This window comes from Lutra lutra, chromosome 1, assembly GCF_902655055.1.
Source record: "Lutra lutra chromosome 1, mLutLut1.2, whole genome shotgun sequence".
In the NCBI taxonomy this organism is placed as follows: domain Eukaryota; kingdom Metazoa; phylum Chordata; class Mammalia; order Carnivora; family Mustelidae; genus Lutra; species Lutra lutra.
Genome location: NC_062278.1, coordinates 144,457,296 through 144,479,037, shown reverse-complemented (window position 1 = coordinate 144,479,037; position 21,742 = coordinate 144,457,296). Strand labels below are relative to the sequence as shown.

General features: G+C 40.3%; 2 protein-coding genes across 5 annotated transcripts in view; one reads left to right on the top strand and one right to left on the bottom strand.

Annotated features, from left to right (window-relative positions):
- Positions 1-1,576: 1,576 nt before the first annotated feature.
- On the bottom strand, positions 1,577-10,927 carry OXSM (3-oxoacyl-ACP synthase, mitochondrial). The gene is made up of 5 exons (XM_047738414.1): positions 10,754-10,927; positions 9,906-10,037; positions 5,874-6,087; positions 4,220-5,330; positions 1,577-2,008 (listed from the first exon to the last, which is right to left on the bottom strand). The coding sequence occupies exons 4-5, from the start codon at positions 5,197-5,199 to the stop codon at positions 1,606-1,608; spliced, it is 1,383 nt and encodes a 460-aa protein (XP_047594370.1). The 5' UTR covers positions 5,200-5,330; positions 5,874-6,087; positions 9,906-10,037; positions 10,754-10,927; the 3' UTR covers positions 1,577-1,605.
- Positions 10,928-11,037: 110 nt separating this feature from the next.
- Positions 11,038-21,742, top strand: part of NGLY1 (N-glycanase 1) — a 58,662-nt gene continuing 47,957 nt past the window's right edge. The window contains exons 1-2 of one of the 4 annotated variants that reach the window (XM_047738384.1): positions 11,152-11,289; positions 12,954-13,026. Coding sequence is in view for 2 of the 4 variants with exons in the window: in XM_047738401.1 (XP_047594357.1) it covers positions 11,159-11,289 (131 nt within the window). In the remaining 2 variants the exon portion in view is untranslated. Of the gene's footprint in view, positions 11,290-12,953; positions 13,027-16,134; positions 16,270-21,742 lie in introns of all 4 variants that reach the window. The other 3 variants (XM_047738393.1, XM_047738401.1, XM_047738379.1) reach the window with 3 other exon arrangements.

Genomic DNA, 21,742 nt, shown 5'->3' with positions numbered 1-21,742 from the left:
CAGGAAACCTTCCCTGACGTATCACTTTATTCTTGGCAGCCAGTACAAAACCTCCATAGTTAGCAACCAACAAATTTTGGTTGAGTAAATTAATACATGCCAATGACAATTAGAACTGATTATAACTGAATGAATATGGCTGCAGTCTTGGGAATACAGGGGATTAAGTGTTATAGTTAAGATCAGTGGGTAGATAATATATCCAGCCTATTAAAACATGTGGAACACAATTCAGTTTGGCAGAAATATACATGTTCCATTTATCCACTTATCCACTTATTCACTCTACCCCTTTGCTCTATGAACCCCCATTTTAACACCCACTTCTTGCTCAGTTTGAGTCTCCCACAAAGCAGAGCCTAACACCAGGTTGTTTGTTTGGGAGGTGATTCCTGGGAGTAGGATTAAAAATCAGAAAGGGAAAAAAGGGAAAGGGGAAAAGCCAGGAAAGAAGTTATTGAACTGGTTAATGCCCTGAGCGGTGAAGTTTTATTTGACCAGAAACCCTCTGAGGAACTGGGGAGAACATTAGATATCCCTCTGGGAGGAGGCTGACACACTTAACCACTAATCCCATCCTTTTTGGTTTTGACTGCTGCTCTAGGGAGCTTGTCCCTATCCCTTTCCCAATACTTCCAGCCAGATGGGGATGAATGAGATCCCAAAAGATCTTTAGAAAAAGCCCCAGCGTGGAAAATTAGAGACACCACCAGCACTTGTGGGGGACATCAGAAGCAGACACAAAAATTATCTACCATAGCTATAATAAAGGTGGGTTGAGGTAATGTGGCTTAAGTCACCAACAAGTTCTGCTCTACTTCCCAAGAACCTTTATCTCCATTAATCACTAGATGCCACCATAATTACAAAAGGAATAAGAAACACCAGACCAATTTTACTTCCTTCTTTCAGAGAACTCATTACTTGGACATTCAGGGAAATTCCACTAATTTATTGCATCTCTGTATAGATAATACGAAGAAAAGAGCTAGCTGGATAGAAGGGGTAACTAGCTTGCTGCCAGCTGACTGCTTTATTCAAAGAATGTTGATCAATGAGGCAAACTCCCAGTTATATGTGTCTTCCTTCTCCTTATGTTGTATGGGAATGGTAAGTCTAGAGTTGTGCAATGCAACAACCTAGCCTAGCACAGAACAGCTACTCACCAAATGTTATTGGAAGATACAAGAGCAGGTGAAACATCAAAGAATTGTTTGACCTAGAGTATTAGGAAAATAGAGATCAGTGGTTCTCATATGGGGACCATTTTGCCACCCAGAAAACACCTAGCAACATCTAGAGACATTTTTGGTTGTCACAACTAGCAAAGATGGCGCCTCTGAAATCTAGTGGGTAAAGGTGAGGATGCTGCCCAGCATCCTGTAATATACAGGACAGCTTCCCCTTACCCCAACGGATAATTATCCTGTCCACAATATCGATAGTGGCAGCGTTGAAAAACCCTGACACAGATGAAGGGTATCTGGGTATTGATACAGATCAATATATAGATACATATTGATATATTTATGTAAACATTTATTTCTCCATTTAATATAGTTCATATTTTTTTAAAAAACCATATTTAATTACAAATTATTTGTCCTACATGCCAGCAATACAAAGTGTTGCATTAGTACCACCAAAACCAAAGGAATTGGTGAGTCCAATACATCTTTTCTCAATTTTCCATTCCTGTGCCTTTAGTGGAACATAATTGAGATCAAATTCTGGTTCTGTACAATCCAGGTTTAAAGTAGGTGGTAGTTTTTGATAATAACAAGCCAAAGCAGTAAAAGCTGCCTCAACTGCCCCTGCAGCTCCCAACAGATGTCCCGTGGCTCCCTTAGTTGAAGAAACTGCAAGGGCAGGTGCATGGTCTTTGAAAAGATGTTTGATAGCTTTGTTTTCAGCAGCATCTCCCAATGGGGTGGAAGTAGCATGCGCGTTGACATAGGATATCTCTTCAGGTTGTACACCTGCATCTTTTACAGCTGCAGCCATACATCTAATAAAATAAGGAAAGAAGTTCATCAGAACTAAGTTTAATTTGAACACAGGAGTCTTTATATGGCTTATAAGAAAAAAATAAACATATATGCTGGGTGAAGAGAATCCTTTCCTCTAATAACAGAACCCCAACTTGGATTACCATATGAATTAGAATGCCACCTGCATGGGAATAAGGAGTAACTCCCAATACCCTGGACTGATTCAACACCATGAGATAAACACACAGGCCTATAGGTTTTATAATCTCTAACAAAATATATTTCCATTTATTTGAATTGGTATTTTTCTCTGGAGGAAAAACCATGTTGACTCAAGCCTAGAATAGTTTTTCTTCTAGGAATTTTTTATCAACGGGGGGGGGGGTGTATGTGTGTATGTATGTGTGTATGTAGTGATTCCAAATGTGGTAAAAAATTTTATAACTGTGTTTTAATTTTTTCTCGCACATTTAAATGTAAAACTTGGCATATTTCTCAATAATCTAAAAATGGCTGCACCATTACTTTGGTGCTTCAAATAACTTTTCAAAATTCTATTTAGGCTGTAAGGATGCTAAATAAATGAAGTATAACACCAAGCAAAAACAAACAAACAAACAAATCAGAAAATAAAACATTTCTCAAGAAGGATCTTTGAAAACATCATCAACGTCAACACCTTCTGTTTCAGTTCCTGATCTCTGGACTGCATATATTTCCTTAAGAGGTAGCTCTTAAGTGTGATGAAGGGTTTCACCTAAATATAACTAGTTCTTCATCTAGCTGGCTACTGTTTGACACTTCTAGCACCAACAACTATTTGCTAAAACTCAAAAGCATAATTCAGGGGCCAGTAAACTATGGCCTTGGGCAGATGCCTGTTGACCTTTGAATAATATGGCTTTGAAGAGTGTGGGTCCACTTAAATGTGGATTTTTTATACTACTGTACTGTAAATGTATTTTTTCCTCCTTATGATTTTCTAAATAACTTTCTCTTTTCTCCAGCTTACCTTATTGTAAGAAAACAATATACGTGTTCATTGACTGTTTATGTTATCAGTAAAGCTTTTTGTCAACAGTAGCCTATGAATAAAGTTTGGGAGGAGTCAAAAGTTATACATGGAATTTTTGGTTGCACAGCGGGCCAGTGCCCCTGACCCCTGCATTGTTCAAAGGTCAACTGTAGCTTCACTGGAGCACGTCCATTCATTTATATATTGTCTATGGCTGCTTTCACACTAGAAGACAGATCTGAATAATTGTGACAGAGACCCTATGGCCCACAAAGCTGAAAGTACTATTTGTGCCTTTACAGTAAAGGTCTGCCAACCCCTGGCCAAGTAAACTGGTTAAAACATAATATGATCTAAGCAGGCTAACCCATTAGCTAACACATTAACAGGGATTTTTTTTTAACTTAACTATCTCTTCTGCGATATCAACTTGCTTTTCAAATTGTGGTTCTCAGACCAGCAGCATCAGTGTCCACTGAGCTTGTGAGAAAGGCAGAATCTCTAGCACCACCCCAGGCCTAGAGTCAGAGTCTGCATTTTAATATCCCTGGTATCCCTGGGTGGTGAAAAGTTAGAAAGTACTGATTTAGTAACAGCAGAACCCGGTTGAAATGGCACAGAGACCAGACACAACTAGAAGAAAGGGTTGACTTTGCTCTCTGAGATGATGAAGGGCCAAAGAGGAGGACTGTTGGAGGGAGCACTCTGACAGCTGTTAAACACAACTGGAAGTATGAAAGATTGGCAAAGACACACACGGCCCTCTTCACAACTTTACATGCCTTAACTAAAATCCAGTTTCTGTTAAGGATGTTCAAATGCTTTCAAATATTTCAAATATGTTAAAGCAAAAAATTCAAAACCGTTTTGTTTAGTCTAAAATGGAAAAACATCAAAGACAGTGTACACCACGGGCAGATACTACAATACTGGACTCCCTAATTTGAAAGTCTAATAAAATGTCTTTTTTGAAGAAATATTTTAAATAAAACTAGTCTTGGGGCACCTGGGTGGTACGGTGGGTTGAGCAGCCCACTCTTGGTTTCAGCTCAAGTTGTGATCTTGGGGTCCTAGGATCCTGGGATCCTTGCATCAGTGTGGAGTCTGCTTGGGATTCTCTCCCTCTCCCTCTGCCCTTCCCACCCCCACCCCTGTGCGCTTGCTCAAATAGGTAAATACATCTTTAAATTAAAAAACCAAAACAAGTCTTTACCTTAAGGCACCTTCTCCTTCAGGGTCAGGCGCAGTTATGTGACCAGCATCACCTGAGAGTCCATAGCCCAAAATTTCTGCGTAGATCCGTGCCCCTCGTTCAATGGCATGATCATATTCTTCCAGCACCAGCACAGCTGCACCTTCTCCCATTACAAAACCATCTCTTTTGGGGTGAAATGGTCGACATGCCAACTTAGGATCAGGGTTTGTGCTCAGAGCACGGGCTCTGGAAAACCCAGCAAGAGATAAAGGACTAATGCAAGAATCCGTACCTCCAGCCACCATCACATCAGCATCACCATGGGCTATAAATCTAAAGGAGTCTCCCACAGCATGAGCTCCTGTGGTACAGGCTGTAGACACTGCATGATTGGGGCCCTTGAGTTTATATCGAATGCTGACCTGGCCTGCTGCCATATTGACCAGAATCTTAGGGACAAAGAATGGGCTGACTTTACTATAACCTTTTGTCTGAAACATCAAAGCAGTTTCAGAAACAACTTCAAGAGGAACCATTCCCATGCCAATTGCAACTCCAGTAGTCACTTGATCAGCTTCTGATTGAGGGTGCCAGCCAGAATCTTTCATGGCTAACTCTGCAGCCCCAATGGCCATAACGGTTGGAGAAGACATGGACTTGATATCGGATTTGGACACAAAGTTTTGTTCATTGAACTGACCTTCATCACCACCTCTTGGCACATAAGCAGCAACACTGCAAGGGATATTCTTATACTCCTCACCGACCAATGAAATAATTCCACTCTCTCCTCGGATGAGACGATCCCATACCAGCTGAGTTCCAACACCCAGAGGAGTCACTAAGCCAATGCCTGTAATGACAACCCGCCTACGAAATCTGAACGTTGGCACAGTTCCGGAAAACCTCCTTTTACTTCCTATTAGTCGCTGGCATAATCTTGGATATACATGAGGGCTTGTCATTTTTAAGAAATTTTGCAAGCAGTTTGACAACATGATTGAGATTCGATCAGAAACACATTCCTGTAACAGATCACAACACGTCCTGGAGGTAATAATCACTGTTGTTTAAATACTTTATAGGCCTAACAAACGATAGCCGATTTCCTTCTGGCGCTCGGTATGAGCTGTTAATGAAGACAGGGAAAACAACGTTAACATCACTTTAATTTAGACTTATCATCAAACCGTTTGGAGTTCCCTTTTTAGACTGTTAAGTACCCTCAGACATTCTAAGACAAAGAGGCGAAATGATTCATTCAATCCACAACAGAACTACACCATGAAAAACAGGCAGTCCCAGCCTTTTATGGACTGCAGAAAGCATCCTTTATTAGGATTGCTGAGGCCTTATTCCAAGTAGTATTTCTGGTGTCGATGACACAAAAAACACCAGGGCCTATCCTCTTGAGGCAGGGGTAGGTGAACTTTATTCGTCTTCAAAAGCATGGTGAAAACTAGGGCTTTAAGCCAGGGCGGGGTTTGGGAGTGAGGGGGCGTGGCCAACTCCCCACACCGCCTCTCAAGCACCACCACACATGCCCCCCGAAGAAAGCACGCCCAGAGGAAAGGAAACCAGGCCCAGGCCATCACACTCCCCCTCCCGATTCAACCCACACCCGATGTGGCGGTGGAGGAGCAGAAGGAAAAGCGTAGCCAGCAGCTGATACCTTCACGAGGCCTCACGCCGGCCGCGCAGCCGCTGTCTGCACACGCCCGTCCGCTCATGCGCGCGCACGCGCTGTGTCTGAGCTGGGTGCGGCCGGGGGCCGTTCTTCCGCGTCACCTTGGTGGAGGTCAGACCGCAGGCGGCAAAGCTCCGGTTGCGGGGGTGGAAACGCCCCTCTGGCGATCTCAGTGACTGGATGATAACCAAGAACGTTCCTAGGACGTGATGAGACAGATTTTTTGCCCATCAGAAAAGGATTTTGGCGAGGGGAGGGGAGTAATGATGATGTCCAAATATTTCTATCTGCTGGGAAAAGGGACGCAGTGATAGTCTACTGAAATCCTTGGAAAGAATTAAGGAAATTGTTGTAACCTCAAAGTTATTACTCTACCTCCCGAAATTGTTTATAATAGCAAAGTAGAACTAACCAAAGTGCCCGACATCTGGAAATGGGTTGTTGTAGTACACCTAAAGGCTGTGCAGCCATTTAAAATAATTTTGTAAGTGAATATTATATGGAAAGGTGTTGAAACCATGTTAGGAGATACAGGTTACAAAATAGTATATATAACTTAAAATATGTGTGTGTGTGTGTGTGTATTTTTTAAGATCTGCAAGGATGTACAATGATTGTGAAGTTCCCCCATTTTTGCTTAGTCTTATTTACTATCTCGTCTATAATAAATAATACTTTTGTAAAATAAAGCGTTTTTACTTTTTAAAAATTACTGGTTCTGGGGCAGGGCTCCAAATGCCATGTGTAATGTCTAACAACAATGGAGACAAAAATAGAAATTGTAGACATTTATTGCTAAGTGTCTAAAAATACAGTAACTTCATTTGTTTAGAGCTGTATATCTATAAAGGAAAATATAACATGAAATATTAAAAAGAAAGAAAGAAAGCAGCAAGATACTTATTTAGATGACCTCTGTTGCTTACATGCTATCCCAGGTGTGAGGTTTGTGTCCTTTTTTCTTTTTTAGATAAAGGATTGACGATATAATCTGCATCTGATCCTCCCAGCCATATTTGTTTCTTTCTGAACAGTGTGTCTTGAAATGATTGTTTCTGAGTGCTCGGCCTTCATTCTCAGTTCTAGAGAATTTTGGTTAAGTTTATCTTTTCCTGGTTAGTACTGGACTTAAACGAGTTTTGAAATATACTTTGCGTAGAATAATTTAGGAAAGCCCAGTATGACCTTGAGTCTTGATCCAAGACCTATTCAGTTACTTCTTAGCATGACTTTATTCATTAACTAGAGAGTTAATTTAAGAGGAATTAAACAAACACATGTTGTTATAAAATAACTAAAACTTGAGAGAAATATCCAAACTTGCTGTCCCTTTTCATTCTTATGGAATATGTTGAAATTACAATGTGAAAAGATCTACAATATATTTTTTGAACCCAACCTCCTATGAAACATACAGTTTTAATGTGCTGTTTTTTCTCTTTTGTAATAGCACAAGAATATCTTGGATAAGAAGTGACAAATCAGTTAAAATCTTGTAGAAAAGTAAAACCACCAAAAAGTCATTTCATTTTTATTTCTACTTCTGATCTCCTTTCCTTTGTTTTGGAAAGGGGTAAGAATGTCTATGATACTCCAATAGCCACAAAATGATTTAGTACTGTATTTCTTGCTGGTGATGCTGATGCTGATATAACCACGGCTGTAAACTCACTGTAACATCCATGAAAGCAAGGCCTGTGCTTATCTACTTCACTGCTTCACAGTACCCAGCACAGTGCCAGGCATTTGGTAGTCACTCCATAAATATTTGGTGAATGACTGAATTATGAAATGAATGAATAAACACATACACTTTATTGGTTAATATATATGCAATGCTTTGTGTGTGTTTTTTTTTACCAAATGACTTTTTTTTTTTCTTTTCACAGTAACTTTTTTGTTTCATCAGTTCTAGGGCTGTCTGTGTAAGGTATGATCATCAGTTTTGTCTTTCTTACTTCTTTAACAATCTCTTATGTCCTCCATTGGACTACTTTGTATAAACAGGTGCTCAATAAATGTTGGTTAGTCAGTTAATGCACTCACACAATAGTGAATCACCATACCAATTCCTCAAAGGCTTCACCTCCTCTCCCTGTTACAGATTTCAATCCCGGGGAAATTTAATGGGTTATTTCTTTTTTCTATTCCATTTAAGAATAGTGCCCCCATGTGTCAACTCTAACAATGGTGTGCTTAATAAAGCTGGAATCTTAAAAAATATATATATTTTTTTAATTATTATTTTGGAGGAAAAAAAATCAAGTAAAGGAATGGAAAGTTCAATGCTAATTTAAAACTAGAACACCCTTGAGTTGACACAATGTTAAAAAATATAAAGAGATTAAGAGTAGCCTACTATCTTCAACTCTTCTAAAGGAACTGAAAAATCAAAATTATTTTCAACTTAGTAGAAGAAGCAGACAGGGAAAACAATGAGTCAAAGTCACTTATAATAAACTCTCTTAACCAGCTGCATAAATGGTGATATCCAAGAGAGACTGTACTTAAGAACTTCAATGGGAGTATTGGTAAATAGTAATTTGGAATGCTTTAAATTTCAGGTGACTTAAAATAATAACTTACTGAATTACCCTCAAAATGATTATTTCTATGATTCCTTGGATTGCATTATCACAGCATGAACTTTATGGCATTGGTTTTCACCCTGTGTTTGCATGTTTCCCATAAAGATACCTGGTGACCATTACCTCTGTTAAGGCACAGGCTAAACTGATAGCATTCTGTCCCCCCCCCCCCCCCCGCCACCCCGCCAGCTTAAATTCTACAGCATATCCACTTTGGTGCTTTCTATGTACTGGGTTTCCTCCTAAGAATTTATTTGAAAGAGAACAAAAAGTGGTGTTACTTAAAAAAAAAAAAAAAGTCAAAATACTATATAGTATATAATAACTTTAAGCTATTATAAGGATAAACAAATGTGAAAAAAGAAATTCAAATTAAGGTGAATGTAATGTTTTGTTTTGTTTTGTTTTGTTTTATGGAGAGAGACACAGTGAGAGGGAACACAAGCAGGGGTGGTGGGAGAGGGAGAAGCAGGCTTCCCGGCCAAGGAGGGAGCCGGATGATGGGCTCGATCCCAGGACCCTGGGATCATAACCTGAGCCGAAGGCAGACACTTAACAACTGATCCACCCAGGTGCCCCCTAAGGTCATATAGTTTGTGGTTAGAGACACCTAGCTATAATTCTAGGCCCCGTTCCCCGCACCTTTCCATCCTTTAGAGTTGTGGGTAGTACATGTACAGCTAGGGACATTTCCCAGCCTTCCTTCTTTTCTCTAGATGGGGCTTCATTTTCTCCAATTATATGGTAGAGAAAATGCTGTATGTCATTTTGGGCCCATGTGGTTAAGAAGCAGGTATGCCTCCTTTTTGCCCAATCACTAACTAAATGCAGAAGTCTCTGGGGCCTTATGGCAGGAGTTAGCAAACTACAGGTCAATTCCAGCAGGCTGCCCATTTTTGTAAAGTGTCATGGGAATGCAGCCATGACCATTCATATTAAAGTACTATCTACAGAACTACAAGTGCAGAGGCAGAATTAAAGAGTTGAAACAGAGACCCTATGGCCACAAAGCCTTAAACATTACAATCTGGCCCTTTACAAAAAATGTTTGTTGACCTCTATTCTACAGGATGGAAGCAGCCTGGGAGCCTGGATCATTACATGGAGGAAAGCAGCCCACTGATTAATGACACTTGCTTTTTAAACTGCTATGTGAACAAGAAATTTCTCTTGTGTTAAGTCACTAAAAATTTTAATTACAGCAGCTAGTTACATACTATTGGTTAAACACACTGGTCTTGGAAGCTGTTCCAAAAAGCTACATATTAAAAACTTTTCCCTCATATCTAGCAGATGAATGGTAATTGAAGCACATGGCTTGGTTCAAGGTCTTGCTCTGAGATACTGGAAGAAAACTTCAAATTTAAGAAGCAAACAGAAGATAAATAATCAAGAACATTTAAATAAGCAACTTACGCAAATAACTTACCTTAAAAACACAAGGTCAAGAGAATATTTGTTGAAGTTTGAAAGATATGTCTGCAAAGAAGGAAGCCATTGGTAAAGCACATTTTCAAGGACATGGTGAGGCAGAGAATGGATTAAAGAAGTTAGGATTCATCTTCTAAAAGAATAAAGGACATTAATGACATGATCTACCTATGAAGCAAAATCACAAAATAACACCTGCGCTTACCATGTGAGATGCATATTTTTACTGCCAACCCCCCCTCCCATTTTATTCTATTCTATTTTGTCCTTATGGTATATATGCTTTATGTTGGTCACCGCACGGTAAATTGAGTCCACAACCCACTACGTCGCAACCTGGGTTTGAAAACTAATTATTGGGGCGCCTGGGTGGCTCAGTGGGTTAAAGCCTGTACCTTTAACTCAGGTCAAGATCCCAGGGTCCTGAGATCAAGCCCCGCATCCAGCCAGCAGGGAGCCTGCTTCCCCCTCTCTCTCTGCCTGCCTCCCTGCCTACTTGTGATCCCTGTCAAATAAATAAATAAAAATCTTAAAACACACACACACACACACACAAAAACTAATTCTTTACAGAGACGTCATGCTATTTGAACTGGCACTTATGAAAAAGATCTTTCCATCATTCACCTAATTCTAAAAAGAAGCTATATACCAGAAACCCAGTAAAGTTTACAGACACCCATTTTAAACATTTGTTTTAAACATGGTTTTAAGCATTTGTTGCTCGGTCCTTCTGGGGTCTTTCATCCACACTTATCTAGGAACACCGAGCAGTCTTCGAGGAGGAAGCTGTAAGATTGTTTTGTCTGGGGGGAAAGGGGTGGTTGTACTACGGGGTTTTCCCACCTTCTTGGCTGGATCAATGGAAGACCACACTTGGGCGCCGAAGGAGGCGAGTTTCTGGGACAAACTGGACAGCGTGGGCCAGCATCTCCCTGCCCCACCCAGCTGAAGCCCCCGGGCCCTGACAACCAAGCACCCCGCCCCTTCTTTCTGATCGAAGCCCGAGGCCCTGGCGATGATGCCAGGTTTGGACTCCAGGTCCAAACCCCGACCGTCCCAGAGACGCCCCCAGCCCGCCCGGCTGAGGCCACCCCCGCCCCCGCCCCCACCCCTCCCCGCCGAGCCCCCGACCTCCCGGTCGAGTGCCCCGCCCCTCCCAGCTCGCCGCAGAGGAGGTAGCGCGCTGTAGCGCCTGCTCAGTGCGGGACGCGGCGCGCGAGGGGCGGCGACGGCCGCGGGCGCTCAAGCATGGCGGCAGCGGCGCTGGGCAGCTCGTCGGGTTCCGCGTCCCCGGCAGTGGCCGAGCTGTGCCAGAACACCCCGGAGACCTTTCTGGAGGCCTCCAAGCTGTTGCTCACCTATGCGGACAACATCCTCAGGTGCGGGGCTGAGGAGTCGCGCGGAGGGGAGGGAGGGTGCCACGGCGGACGGTGAGGGGGCGCCTGGTTGGCCTGGGTTTAGGGGTGCCCGCTCGGCCCCCGAAGGGTGGCGAGGCCAAATGGAACTGGGGTCTGAGCCGGCTTTGGCTCAGTATCGGAGCCCGCGGGCCAGGGGCCTCGAGACCCGGTCGGGCTACTCTCTCCCGGGAAGAGTAAGTTTCTTTGCACTTGTGACTTGGCACCTAATGTCGGGGTGCTCTAGGGTGAACTGGAGGTCGCAGGGATGGCGCAGGGTGGAGGAAGGTGAGAAGGCGTGCCCTAAACATTTGCCTCCTTTCGGGTTAACTGTCTTAATGTCAGTTCAGAAACGGTAACAGTGTTTCATTCCCAATGCGTGGATTTTACCGAACAGAGTGCCTTAGCCACAGGCTTATGAGAAGTTAGTCTCGACAAAATCCTCGCCCTAACGTCTTGTGACTACCTTAATATTAAAACATACTACTACTGAAGTGGTGGTGGGGGGGGGGGGGGTTACATTTTTATGGTCTTTTCCTGCCCACTTTTGTTGGTTAAAATATTATTAACCATATTAAAGTTATAATTTTCATATTGATACCTGTATTCTGCTTTTCAACATGACCTTTTAAATAAGAATTGATAAAGGTTACCTTGGCTGAGAGTAATTTGTTTCATTCTCTTGTGAGCAGAAGTACACTTGTAGATCCTTAAGGGACCTTACAGGTTTGGGGAATTGGGATGCAAGTTTGATTATTCATTTTGAATTATTATCTGCTTCAGTTCTTAGATCAAATCATGTAGTGGCTTGTGTGGGGGAGGGAAGAAATGGAACCGAGGGTAAAGAGCTCCAGCTGCCAGGTACTTGTGGGGTTACCTCATTCATCAGGTCACCATGATTGTTATCTAGGTTCTCTCGCCCACCGCACCCCTTGGTGCACTTTTTCTTCTAAGTGGTGGATGTATTGGCATGAAGTCTAAAAGGAAATTCTTAGTTTCAAGGTTATAGATTTGATGTGACCCAATTTTAGAGACAGTGGTTACAAATGTAGTGTTTTAACCCATGGTATTTCATTGTTCATGGCAATATATTGTTCATAGAGGTAGCATTAAGGATTTTAAAAGTAAATTGAAGGGAAAATGAGCCTTTATTATATGCCAAATGCCCTAAGGGATGTGCAGCATGTGTAGTGTACACAGCTACACAATTGTGACCTATGTGGAGACTGCCTTTCTACTCTATGACACCTTCTCAACTCACCTCTACCTTGTGAGGTCTAACAGCTCTTCAAAGCACAGGGATGCCAATAGACGCTGCATGAATGAACTCATAAGCTGAGTCCTCTAGGTCTTATGAGCTGGGACCTCCAAACTGGAAAGCAACCAAGCCATTTAAATCCCATTATTCAGAAAAGGGAAGTGGCCTTGTAATAGGATTCACTTCTACTTTTAATCTAGTGAAACCCAAAATGCTAAGATCAAGGTGTTTTGAGGAAGGAAAACTTTGCATGCAAATAATGACTTGGCATCATAATTACCATTATGAATATTTATCAAACTCATAGAAGAAGCTTGGCATGCTGTCAGTTCATTTTACAGTCTTTCCTATGGCTTGTGTTTCTGATGTGATTTCTGTTTCTGATTCAAAGGGTATTGAATTAGGAATCTGGAACTCATAATTGAAGATGGTATGAAAAGCTACCCTTGTTAGTTTAAGTACAGGTATACCTTGTTTTATTGCTCTTCACTTTATTGTGCTTTGCAAATACTGACTTTTTGTTTGTTTGTTTTGTTTTGTTTTTTTACAAATTGAAGGTTTGTGGTATTGAGTGAGCCTATTGGTTCCATTTTTTCCAACAGCTCACTTTATATCTCTGTGTCACATTTTGGTAATTCTTGTGATATTCAGACTTTTTCATTGTTATATTTGTTTTCGTGGTCTGTGATCAGTGAGCCCTTTCATTTAATTGAAATATAGTTTACACACAATGTTACATTAGTTTCACTAGTACAACATAGTGATTCCACAAGTCTATACATTATGCAGTGCTTACAAGTGTAGTTGCCATCCATCGCATACAGTTCTATTATAACACCATTAACTATATTCCTTATATGTATCTTTTATCTCCATGACTTTTTTTTTTTTTTTTTTTTTTTTTTTTTTTTACTGAGCTCTGTGTCCAGTGTGGGGCTTGAACTCATGACCCCAAGATGAAGAATCACATGCTCTACTGACTGAGCCAGCCAGGTGCCCCACCCCCACACCCGTGACTTACTTATTTTGTAACTGGAAGCCTACATCTCCCACTCCCCTTCACCCATTTTGCCCATCCCACATTTTCCCCTCCACCCCCACAACCATCTTTTGTACTCTGTTTTTATGTGTTTGAGTCTAATTTTTGTTTATTTTGTTTTTTTTATCTGCATAGAGGTGAAATTATGTGGTATTTGTCTTTCTCTTTTTGACTTACTTCTCTTATCATAATGCCATCTATCTAGGTCCATCCATGTTGTTGCAGATGACAAGATCTCATTCTTTTTTATGGCTGAGTAATATTCCATTGTGATTATGTATACCACATCTTCTTTCTTCTGTGATCAGTTATCTTTGATGTTAATATTGTTTTGGGATGTACCAACTGCACCCACATAAGATGGTAGACTTAATCTATAAATGCTGTGTGTGTTTTGACTGCTCCACCCATTGGCCCTTCTCCTGTCCCTCTCTCTTCCTTAGGCCTCCCTGTGTCCTGACACACAATAATTATTGAAATTAGGCCCATCAATAACCCTGCAGTGGCCAAGTGTTGCAGTGAAAGGAAGGGCTGCACGTCTCTCAGTTTAAACCCAGCTTAGTGAGGGCATGTCAAAATCCATGATAGGTAGGCCTGTTGTCCCAAACAGCCAAGTTGCAAATGCAAAAGAGAAGTTCTTGTTTTGTTTTTTGTTTGTTTGTTTGTTTTTGTTTTGTTTTTTTTAAGATTTTATTTATTTATTTGACAGAGAGAGCTCACAAGTAGACGGAGAGGCAGGCAGAGAGAGAGTGGGGGGGAAGCAGGCTCCCTGCTGAGCAGAGAGCCCAATGCGGGACTCGATCCCAGGACCCTGAGATCATGACCTGAGCCGAAGGCAGCGGCTTAACCCACTGAGCCACCCAGGCGCCCCTGTTTTTTGTTTTTTAAGAGAAGTGCTTTAAGGAGGTTAAAAATGCTACTCCAATGAACACACAAATGATGAGAAGGCAAAACAGCCTTATTGCTACTAATGGAAGAAGTTTTAGTGGTCTAGATAGAGGATGAAGCCAGCCACAACATTTTCCTAAAACCAAAGCCTAATCCTGAGCAAGGCCCTACCTCTTCAGTTCTCTGAAGGTTGAGAGAGGTGAGAAAACTAAAGAAGAAAAGTTGCAGGTTAGTAGAGGTTGGTCCATGAGGTGTTAGGAAAGAAGTTGTCTCCATAACACAAAAAAGCAAGGTGAAGTAGCAAGTGCTGATGAGAAGCTGCAAGTTATCCAGAAGACCTAGCTAAGGTGATTCATGAAGGTGGCTACACTACAACACATTTTCAGTGTAGACCACATAGCCTTTTATTGGAAGAAGATGCCATCTAAAATCTCATAGCTAGAAAAGAGAAGTCAGTGTCTGACTTCAAAAGGCTGACTCTTATGTTAGGGGTTAATATAGCTGGTGACTTTAAGTTGAAGTCAGTCTTATTAACCATGCTGAAAATCCTAGGGCCCTTAAGAATTATGCCAAATCTATTTGGCCTATACTCTATAAATGGAAAAAACAAAGCCTGGATGACAGCACATCTGTTTGCTATGCAATTTACTGACTGCCACTGTTGAGACCTGCTCAGGAAAAAAGATTCCATTCAAAATACTGCTCATTGACAATGCACCTGGTCACCTAAGAGCTCTGATGGAAATGTACAGTGACATAATGTTGTTTTCATGCCTGCTAACATCCATTCTGCAACACCCATTCTGCAACCCATGGATCAAGGAGTCATTTGGACTTTCAAGTCTTTAACAGTTACATTTTGTAGGGCTATAGCTGCCATAGATAATAATTCCTCTGATGGATCGGGACAAAGTAAGTTGACAAACTTTTAGAAAGGATTCCTCATTCTAGATACCATTAACATTTGTGATTCATGGAAGGGGGTCAAAATATCAACCTTATCAGGCATTTGGAAGAAATAGATTCCAACCCTCATGGATGACTTTGAGGAAAGACTTCAGTGGAGGAGGGAACTACAAATGTGGTGGAAACAGCAAGAGAACTTGAATTAGAAGTGGAGCCTACAGGGGCGCCTGGGTGGCTCTGTGTGTTAAGCCTCTGCCTTCGGCTCAGGTCATGATCCCAGGGTCCTGGGATCAAGCCCCACATTGGACTCTCTGCTCAGCGGGGACCCTGCTTCCCTACCCCTCTCTCTCTCTCTCTCTGCCTGCTTCTCTGCCTACTTGTGATCTATATCTGTCAAATAAATAAAATCTTTAAAAAAAAGAAGTGGAGCCTATAGATACAGCTAAATTGCTGCAATCTCTTGATAAAACTTTCATGGATGAAGAGTTGCTTCTTATGGATTAGCAAAGGAAGTGGTGTCCTGAGATGGAATCTGCTGGTGAAGATGCTGTGAAGATTGTTGATATGACAACAAAGAATTTAGACTATAACATACTTTGTTGATAAAGCAGCAACAGGGTTTGAGGGGACTGACTCCAATTTTGGAAGATGTTCTATCAAACAGCGTTGCATGTTACAGAGAAATTGTTCATGAAAGGAAGGGTCAATTGATACAGCAAACTTCATTGTCTTATTTTAGGAAATTGCCCCACCGACACCAGCCTTTAGCAACCATCAACATTGAGGCAAACCCTCCACCAGGAAAAAGATTACAATTCACTGAAAATTCATATGGTAGTTAGCATTTTTTAGCATTAAAATATGTTTAATTAAGGTATGTACAATTTTTTAAAATAGAATGCTATTAAACACTTAATAGACTACCGAATAGTATAAACATAACTTTTTTATGGAGTGGGAAATTTTAAAAATTCGTTTGACTTTAGTGTAATGTTCACTTTATTATAGTGGTCTAGACTCAAAACTATAATACCTCAGAGCTATGCTTACAGTAGTATTAGTCCCTGCTCTTAAATTAGAGTTTAAATTCCTTTAGGCTTCAGGAAGTTAGAAAACACTCTTTCTTCCACTTCTAAGTCCAGTGACTTGTTAACCTTTAAACAGAAAAGCCTCTGATCTCTTTTTGATTCTAACTACACTACCTTATAGATCCATTACTCTGACTTTTTTTAAGAGTAGAGAAAACCAAGAGTTCTGTTGCTTTTGCTGTTTTGGGAAATTGATCGGTGTTAAAGATAAGGGATTATGTCAGGGATGTTGTCTTGATATATCTTGTTCCTGCCTCAGGGTTTGACATAGTATCTATGAAATTAGTGCTGAAATAAGAATTTCATTAGTAGGTGTTTTGGGGTTGTTGTTGTTGTTGTTTTTTAAGATTTTATTTGTTTGTCAGAGAGAGGGCACAAGCAGGAGGAGCAGCAGAGGGAGAGGGAAAAGAAGGCTTCCCGCCAAACAGAGACCCTAATACAGGGCTTAATCCCAGGACCCTGAGATCATGACCCAACCCACCCAGGCACCCCTTGTTTTTTTAACAGCATTACTTGTCACTGCACTCAAGTGAAGATAATACCTTTGATTACATTTCAGATTTCTGCTTCAGGTGATGTTTACTTATTCCCCAACTAAGAGTCATAAAGCTAATGAAATTCTAGAATAAAATGTAAGCTAATTCGCATGTACAATATGCTATGGATTTGAAACTTTCTACCTTTTTTTTTTAGTTCACTAACTTCTAGATAAAGTTGAGCTGTCTCAGTAATAATAATAGTTTGACTAGCATGTGTTCCATAGATAATTTGCTCCTTTCATTCTTTAAAAAAGATGGTTGATTTCCTTTGCAAACTGCACGCAGTTATTGGTTACAAACTGCACTGCGTAGAGTTGGGAAGGGCCAAGAATGGAAAGTGGTTTCTTCCAAGAAAAAAGTTATGTTTAGGAGAAGAACATAAGTATGGAAAGTAGCCACAGCATTAAATTTAGAGAACAATTGGAAGACAGTGTTCAAGCAGTTACATGTTTATGTCTGGAGATAGCAGAGGGACCTAGTGTGGAAGAGTTTTGAGAATGGAGGTTTGGTAAGATGGGATGGGTTCAAGGAATAGTAGAGAACCTATGTTTGATATAAGAGGCAAGAGAAAATAATTGTACTTTCTAGAGTCAAAGAGATACATGAAGGAGTTTCATGTAGAATAGTGATGTAAGGCACAAGCATGGGTTTCATTTGTGAAGCTGTTACAGTAATCATAAGCATGAATGGGGATAGAATGTAGAAAGAACAGTCAGAGGCAGGGATTGGCAGTTCTTGATGACAGAATGCAATGAGTAGAGGAGACAAAATAATTCAAATAACTTCAGCTTTCTAATTTAGGTGACTGTTGACAACTAGAGAAATTGAGAGAGGGAAGTTAATTGAGGATTGGTGAGTTTGTTAATATATTGTATGGTGGAGAGTATGTAAGCTTTGTAATCAGACCAGTGGTTTGAATCCCAGTCAACCATTTCTTAAGAGTGTGGCTCTAGGCAGTTTATGTAAAGTCTCTGGGTTTCAGTTTCGTCAATTTTTTTTTTCAGTTTCCTCAATTTTAAGAGGAAAGAAAAGTGCCTGCATTATAGGATTGTTGCAAAAGAGATTATTCAGTTTTTTCATGTTGAACAAGCTAGATTATGTGTGTGGTTCCCTTTTTGTCAGCTACATAGAGTGGTAGAGCTAGAGTCAGAGATGGTTCCCAGATGGTTCTAAAGATGTTTTTGAAAAATTTACATGTGTCACAGAAGAATAGATTTTCAGAAGGACTAGAAATATTTTCTATTTTCTAAATGGCCTGCAAATCAACTTTTGTGATTAGTAATAAATACAAGATTATAGGATCTCTTGTGTACTAGATTTCTATTTATGTAAACCCTTTCTAAGATTATGAATTCTAAAGAGGTAGAGGGCTAGTAAATGGCTAAATATATTTAATTACCAGCATTTCTGAAATTCTAAAATAGAAACATTGAAGGTTTTCTTTTTTCTGAATCTGTGACCTCTGGGAAACCTACTGTTAACATGTCTTAGGATCTTTTTTGGGTGCCTGGGTGGCTCGGGCAGTTAAGTGTCTGCCTTTGGCTAAGGTCATGAGCCCAGGGTCGGGGGATCGAGCCCTTCATCAAGCCCTTCATCTGGACTCCCTATCCAGCGGGAAGCCTGCTTATGTGCAGTCACGTGCATATGCTCTCACTCTCTCTCAAATAAAGTCTTTTAAAAACAAATCTTTTTTTAAAAGATTTTATTTTTTTGTTTATTTTAGAGAGAAGGGGGTGGGGGAGTGGGATTTAGAAGTGAGAGGAACAAGGAAAGAATCACAAGCAGACCCCATGCTGAGCACAGAGCCTGACATGGGGGTTTGATCCCATGATCCTGAGATCATGACCTGAGCCGAAACTAAGAACCTGACCCTCAACTGACTGAGCCACCCAGGTCCCCTAGTGTGTCTTAAGATCTTAAATATATGGTCAGTTCTGACTTTGAAGGTAAAAAGCATGGATTTTTTTTTTTTTTTTTTAACCATTCAGTAATAAAAACAAAGACAAGTAGGGGGTAAGACAACTAGGAAGACAGCAAAATGTATGCAAAGTGGTAGTAAGGTACTACTTAGTAAGGACATTTTGCTGCCCTTTCAAGATCCCATTCTTTTTTTTTTTTTTTTTTTTTTTTTTAAAGATTTTATTTATTTATTTGACAGAGAGAAATCACAAGTAAGTAGAGAGGCAGGCAGAGAGAGAGGAGGAAGCAGGCTCCCTGCTGAGCAGAAAGCCCGATGTGGGGCTCGAACCCAGGACCTGGGATCATGACCTGAGCCGAAGGCAGCGGCTTAACCCACCGAGCCACCCAGGCGCCCCAAGATCCCATTCTTTTAACATCGTCCAACAAACACACCAAAAAAAAAAAAAAAAAAAGTAAAAATTATTGCAAACAAGCAAGATAAATGTTACAAATTGCAGAAATAGTTCAGGGTCAGCAGAGGTAGAAAAAAACACATCGAAGTATTACAGCAAAAAATACTTGAGAAAAATCTACAGAGGAAATTAAGTTAATGAAAGAAGAAAATGAAGCAAAAATAAACGTGATCCTTAGGGCTACTTTAGCCACTGCCAGATAAGGAGAATAGTAAATAGTAATGAGTTCAAGAATGGTGGATACTTGGGGATATGCTGTGAAGCTAGAGATTTAGAGAGTGTTTGTTTGGTACTTTTCCAGGGGTAGGGAATGGGATCTGTTGGATTTGAGCTCTGATGGCTTTATGGCCAAATTCCCTCTGCCTTTGAGGGCTTCAGGACAAACTTTTGGCACTGTTGTGTGTTCAGTGTGTTGTGTGTGTTGTGTGTTGTGCTATGGCTGGTGTGCTCAGCATATTTAAAAACAGGAAGATAGAATTTGGGTAGCCAGACATTACTGTTGGTCTTTTTGGTTTGCTCTTGTTTGCATTATTTTTTTTAGTGAGAAAAACAGTTAAATGGTATTGTGAGGCCCATAATGTTAAAAGACAGAAAATTGCTGACTAGACTAGAGCAGAAAAGCTGTATCAAGAGTTATTTTGAAACATGTATCAAAATAATAAGTTGTATCAGATCAACTAGTCTATGTTTTATAAGAATTTTTAAACAGTCATGAAAGAGGGAGGAAAAAAATATAAAATTAAAGCCAGAGAAAGACTGATCATGTAAAAATCTGGAAGCTATTGGGGGGAAAATAGGTTAAAAAAAAAAAATCAGGCAGTTTTTGCACCAGTACATTATATCATCCTGGTGGTACTGACGGTTATGACCCTGTAAAATGTGTTGAATATCATGAAAAGATGCTTCATTTATCTATAACTGGCCTTGATAAAGTAAGAATATTGTATAGTTTAATGTTTTTTAAGTGGTAAGAAAAGGAGGCACACTTATGATATAATGTGGCATAAAAGCCAGGGATGCTAAGTATCGTGCTGTGTTCAGGGCAGTCCCTACAACAAAGACCTCAAATGTCAATAATGCCGAGGTTGAGAAACTCTCATTTAAAACAAAGAATAAAAGAGTGGCAGATATATTTTTCTTTGTGTTTTTTAACCATCCATGTTGAAGAATAGTGTTTTCATTTTTAATTTCCAATTTTTTGTGGATCTGTAACTTTGTAAATACAATAAAAATTTCATGGCAAATTGTTATAAAATTGCTGAGTAGTCTCAATTTCTATACTTCTCATGAATGACTAACAAGGAGTTTACAGGTGGGCACCAGTCTGTGGACCTTTTGAATAATACTATTTTAGAGCTTTATCTCTGAGTATTCTAATAAACTTGTACAGTTTTTGAAATTAAAGAAAAGTTTAAAAAATATTTATGTATATATGACAGTTTGGCAATAGAGAGTTGCTTGATAGAAAACAAATGTGAAATATGTTGAAATTTCTACAAATTCGGACAAAAATGCTTAATGGTTGCTAGCAGTTGCTAACATTTGTCCATCATCCATTCCATACCCCAGGCAGATGGCCTCAGCACTCCTTCCTATGGACCCCTGACACGGCCTCAGAATCCTTCTTAGAATAGTGCTAATGGAAGCCACTACTATTGCAAGGGAGTTTGTATCAGATATGAAATTTGCTCATCGGGATTCTTGGGTGGCTCATTCAGCTAAGTGTCTGCCTTTGGCTCAGGTCATGATCCCAGGGTCTTGTGATCAAGTCCAGCATCTGACTCCTTGCTCAGCAGGGAGTCTGGTTCTCCCTCTGCCTGCCATTCCCCCTGCTTGTCCTTGAGAGCATGCTGTCTCTCTCTCTCTCCCTCTCTCTGACAGATAAATAAATAAAATTTTTAAAAATTTCATCATCCTAAATTATGTTCTGAAGTTCCTTTGTGTAATAAAAGTATAATAGTGTCATTATTATTTTTTTAATTTTATTTATTTATTTATTTGAGAGAACATGAGCGGGGTGGAAGGGCACAGGGAAAGGGAGAAGCAGACTCCCCACTGAGCAGAGAGCCCAATTCAGGACTCGATCCCAGGACCTCAGGATCATGACCTGAGCCAAAGACAGACGCTTAACTGATTGTCCCACCCAGGCGCCCCAATACTGTGGTTATCTTAACCCTGTATTTTTTTTTCTGTTTTTTTTTTTAATACAGCCTTTCTGATTTCTCAAGGTTATTAAAAATATCAAAGTTTTTCATGTGCTGGTTTCATCCCATGTATGATATTCAAAATCTTAATCATGGTAAAAAAAATTTGGGGCTCTGACAAAAATATATCTTGAGCTGAAGCAG

Coding starts and splice junctions, on each gene's coding strand:
- OXSM (XM_047738414.1), bottom strand. CDS start 5,199: ATGTTGTCAAACTGCTTGCAAAATTTCTTAAAAATGACAAGCCCTCAT. Junction 2,009..4,219: donor GAAGGAGAAGGTGCCTTAAG/GTAAAGACTTGT, acceptor TTATTTTATTAG/ATGTATGGCTGCAGCTGTAA.